Source organism: Helianthus annuus, chromosome 11, assembly GCF_002127325.2.
Source record: "Helianthus annuus cultivar XRQ/B chromosome 11, HanXRQr2.0-SUNRISE, whole genome shotgun sequence".
Lineage (NCBI taxonomy): Eukaryota > Viridiplantae > Streptophyta > Magnoliopsida > Asterales > Asteraceae > Helianthus > Helianthus annuus.
The window spans coordinates 52,782,281-52,785,965 of NC_035443.2; the positions used below are offsets into that span (position 1 = coordinate 52,782,281).

At 38.2% G+C, this 3,685-nt stretch overlaps 1 protein-coding gene across 1 annotated transcript; it reads right to left on the reverse strand.

The window, feature by feature from the left end:
- Positions 1-1,715: 1,715 nt before the first annotated feature.
- On the reverse strand, positions 1,716-3,649 carry LOC110890362 (rhodanese-like domain-containing protein 6). The gene has a single exon (XM_035979257.1). It carries the CDS (start codon positions 3,633-3,635, stop codon positions 1,893-1,895), a length of 1,743 nt encoding a protein of 580 aa, XP_035835150.1. The 5' UTR covers positions 3,636-3,649; the 3' UTR covers positions 1,716-1,892.
- Positions 3,650-3,685: the final 36 nt, after the last annotated feature.

A 3,685-nucleotide genomic window follows, 5' to 3' on the forward strand; every position in this document is an offset into this window, starting at 1 on the left:
GAAACACTATTCTCTGCCATGGTTTTTGTTGTTATAGTAAAAGTATATAAATAAAGTATGATGTTTATGTGAAAAATAACATCTAATTTTAATTACGTGCGATAGTATTTGTCAAGTTAGCCTCTATAGACTATAGGGGTTTAAAAAGGTCAAATTTTTATTTTACTTTTAACACTTTTACATTTTTTATTTAATAATTCAAAAAAAAATATTAAAATCAATATAGTAGGGTAAATGTCAATAAAGCCTCACATTGAGACGTAGAAATAGGAAAAGTCACTCAAAGAATATTCTTTTATCCTGACACTTTATTTTTTATTGAACACTTTTAATAATATGAACTTTTTATTTTTACATATTAAATAAAAAACATTTATAAATCTTCCACGACTTATGTTTTTTCTTAACGGCAACAATGATATTATATGAAAGGGCTAGCGAGGAACTAGCAAAAAACCCCATACATACCCAAAAAACCAAAAATCAAAACAGAAAAATACACCTAAAACAACTCGCCCTAAACATAGCCTTATAACCCCAAAAACGGATTAGTATACCATCTGTTCCAATCTACAGTTAAGCCCTTAGCCCTTTGACTTAGGCATTCAAAACATACTAGTTTGATATCTTCCACTAGTCTTTCCGGCCTCCACATCTTTGATTTGAAAATCTGTTCATTTCGATTCCTCCAAATACCCCACAAAACCCCGTATATTACCACCTCAAACACCTTTTTTTCCTTCCTTGGCAGGCCCAAATTTGCTCCACTTTTGAGCAGATCAATAACCGATGTATGCGATGCTAAATTAAAGCCAGAGCAATTACTTGGTAGACTCCAAACTCGTTTTGAAAATTGACATTCAATGAATAGATGATCTATATTTTCCGATTGCAGGTTGCAAAAGGGACACAACAAGGAGCTAATGTTGATACCCCTGGAAGCCAGCTGTAGACGATGTCGAGCAAGTTTCCATACGAAACATTTGATTTTAAGAGAAGACCAAGGAGACCAGCTAACCATAACCTCCTGTTCCATAGGAACACTCCTCGAGACCCATTTTCTGCATGATGATGTAGTGAAAACCCCATTTGATTCTTTATGCCAAACCCATTTATCCGCTCCAGAACCAAACTGATATGATTGAATGAGGGACTGCAATTCAGCAATTTCATGAGAGTAACGCCTAGCCGCTTTTAGCCGATTTCCAGACCCAGTTGAAAGTTGAGACATCACCATTACTGATTGCCAATCGCTGTGATATTGTACATCTCTTCACCTTCTCATTGTTATAGAGATTTGGGAAAAGATGCTGAAGTGGAGTGAGCCCAAACCAAGGACGTGACCACTGACCAGAACCTAATATCTGAAACTTCTCCAACCGAAACCCTCATGACAGTGCCAAAATTAGAACCCATATTACTAAGGTTGGAGGATGAAGAGTTAATATGACGCCATACATCAGACCGAGAGATCCTAAAAAGATCGTCCAAAGAATTGAACGAGACATTGTGCACATATTTGACGACCTCACACCATTGATTTTCTGATTCTGTTAAAGCCCTCCATTTCCATTTTGCAAGTAAGGACAGGTTTGTGGTTGTCAAAGTCGATACACAAATGCTCCACACTTCAAATCATGCGAAGTGTAGCTGTTTATTTATTCTAGAAAATCTAGGAATTGTTATTCAAAGAAAAAACAAGTACTTAGTAACGATTAACAAACACAACAATCGAATCATGCAATTAACCATCTCTCTCACACAAAATCTGTTACATGACATGACGTACAACATGATCCTAACAGTCTCATTTCTTCACCATATTCTTCTAAATCCAATCAAAATGTAAATCTAAAGATCAATAACCGTCTAAATCAACAAGAACCATACCTCTAGTGAAAACGTTCAAGAAAATCTTTGATCATATCGATATATGGTGATCTTGTAGGAATAATATGCCCATAATCATGCTCAATTATGACCGCAGAACCTTCTTCAAACAACGACCCAAGTCTTTTACTAGCATCAAACGCTATCTGCGTATCTTTTCCATGGTCACTGCCGTATATGTGAAGCGAAGGGCAGTTGATCAAATTCTTCTCATTTTCTACTAAATTAACCTGAAACCCAGAACACAATATCACAAATCGGAAATCAATCTCACCCTTCAAACTCGATTTCTGGGCCGCAACACAAGCAGCCATCGCTGCCCCTTGAGAAAATCCCAAGATTCCATCAAACGGTCCATTTTTAGTCACGAATTCTTTCAGATACGTCAGTGATTCATCATAACCCGCAGTTTGTTTCTGGTACTGCAGAGAATCAAACGGAGTTTGAGCCATTTCCCAGTTTAAACTCGTGTTTTTATCGGCACTGGGATCAATAAACCATGCAAATTTCCTATTGCATACTTTATTCGGTGGAAATTTTGCTTCGCCGGTTTCTTGATTTTGATAAATGAACTGAAGCTGATGTGGCGCATCGATATAAACGAACTCCACCATATTCTTTAATTTTTTAGCTAACGATGCGGTTCTTCCTTTGAAACTAGACGCGTTCTGTCGAAACCCGTGTAAGCACAAAATTCTCAACTTTTTCGAACCCTTCAAAGCAGGTTCGGGTTTAGCTTCGGATTCAGGTTCGGGTTCATCAAGCTTACCGTATTTCTGACATAACTCACAAACATAAGACGGATTCATACCCTTGCACGCGTGGCAGACCAACACTAGCATTCTACAATATCTGCATCTGCTTCTAGAAGAATAATCATCAAACGGGAAGTTACAAACAAGACAGTTACCGACCACATTATCGGAGGGTCCCACCGAAACCCTATGGTCGAAAACAAAATTCTTCCCTTTAAAAAATCCACCATCTGGAAACTGTTCCATATAGCGTTGAATCCCGCCATATAACTGAAACACGTTTTCGAAACCCGGACCTTTCGATTTGATATACGCTGATGCCATCTCACACCTAATTCCACCCGTACAATACATTAGAATATTATTACCGCGTAATTTTTCAGACTGATTATCTAACCAAGAAGGAAGATCGCTGTATTGTCGGATTTCCGGATCCAACGTCTCGACATTCGGAGCATTAAATTTACCGATTCTTGTTTCGTATAAATTTCTTGCATCCAAAAGAACAAGTTTTCTTGAAGTTTCTGAAGCATTAGCATTTTGAAGTAGTGAATGGAACTCAATAGCGGATAAATGTTGTCCGGCGTTTGATATTTCGGGTGGTTTTAAAAGAGGGTGGGAACTAAACGTAACTAATTCTTTAACGATTCGGATGGAAAGAGTAGTAAAACCGCATTCATCTGCGATTTTGTCGTTTATGGGCTCACTGCAGGTTGCTAGCTTGAAGTCTGTTCCGTCGAATAACTGATTTTTGGACATGAATGCGATGTGTTCGTTTAAAGATGATAATTTTCCGCCGATGGTGACATTGACACCGTCTGGGGCCAGGCGTACGCGACCGAGAAGAGAGAGTGCGGTGCAGTTGGAAGTGTAAGTGGTGAAGAGGTCATCAAGATCGGGAATTTTGGTGTATTTGTAGTATAACAGGACTCCGTATTTGTCGTCATCGGTGCTCTTCTTATCCGTCATGCTTTCTGCAACAATAATCATAACATTATTTTTCAAAAGCTTAAGTAAGTAACTGGATACGTCTCTAAGTT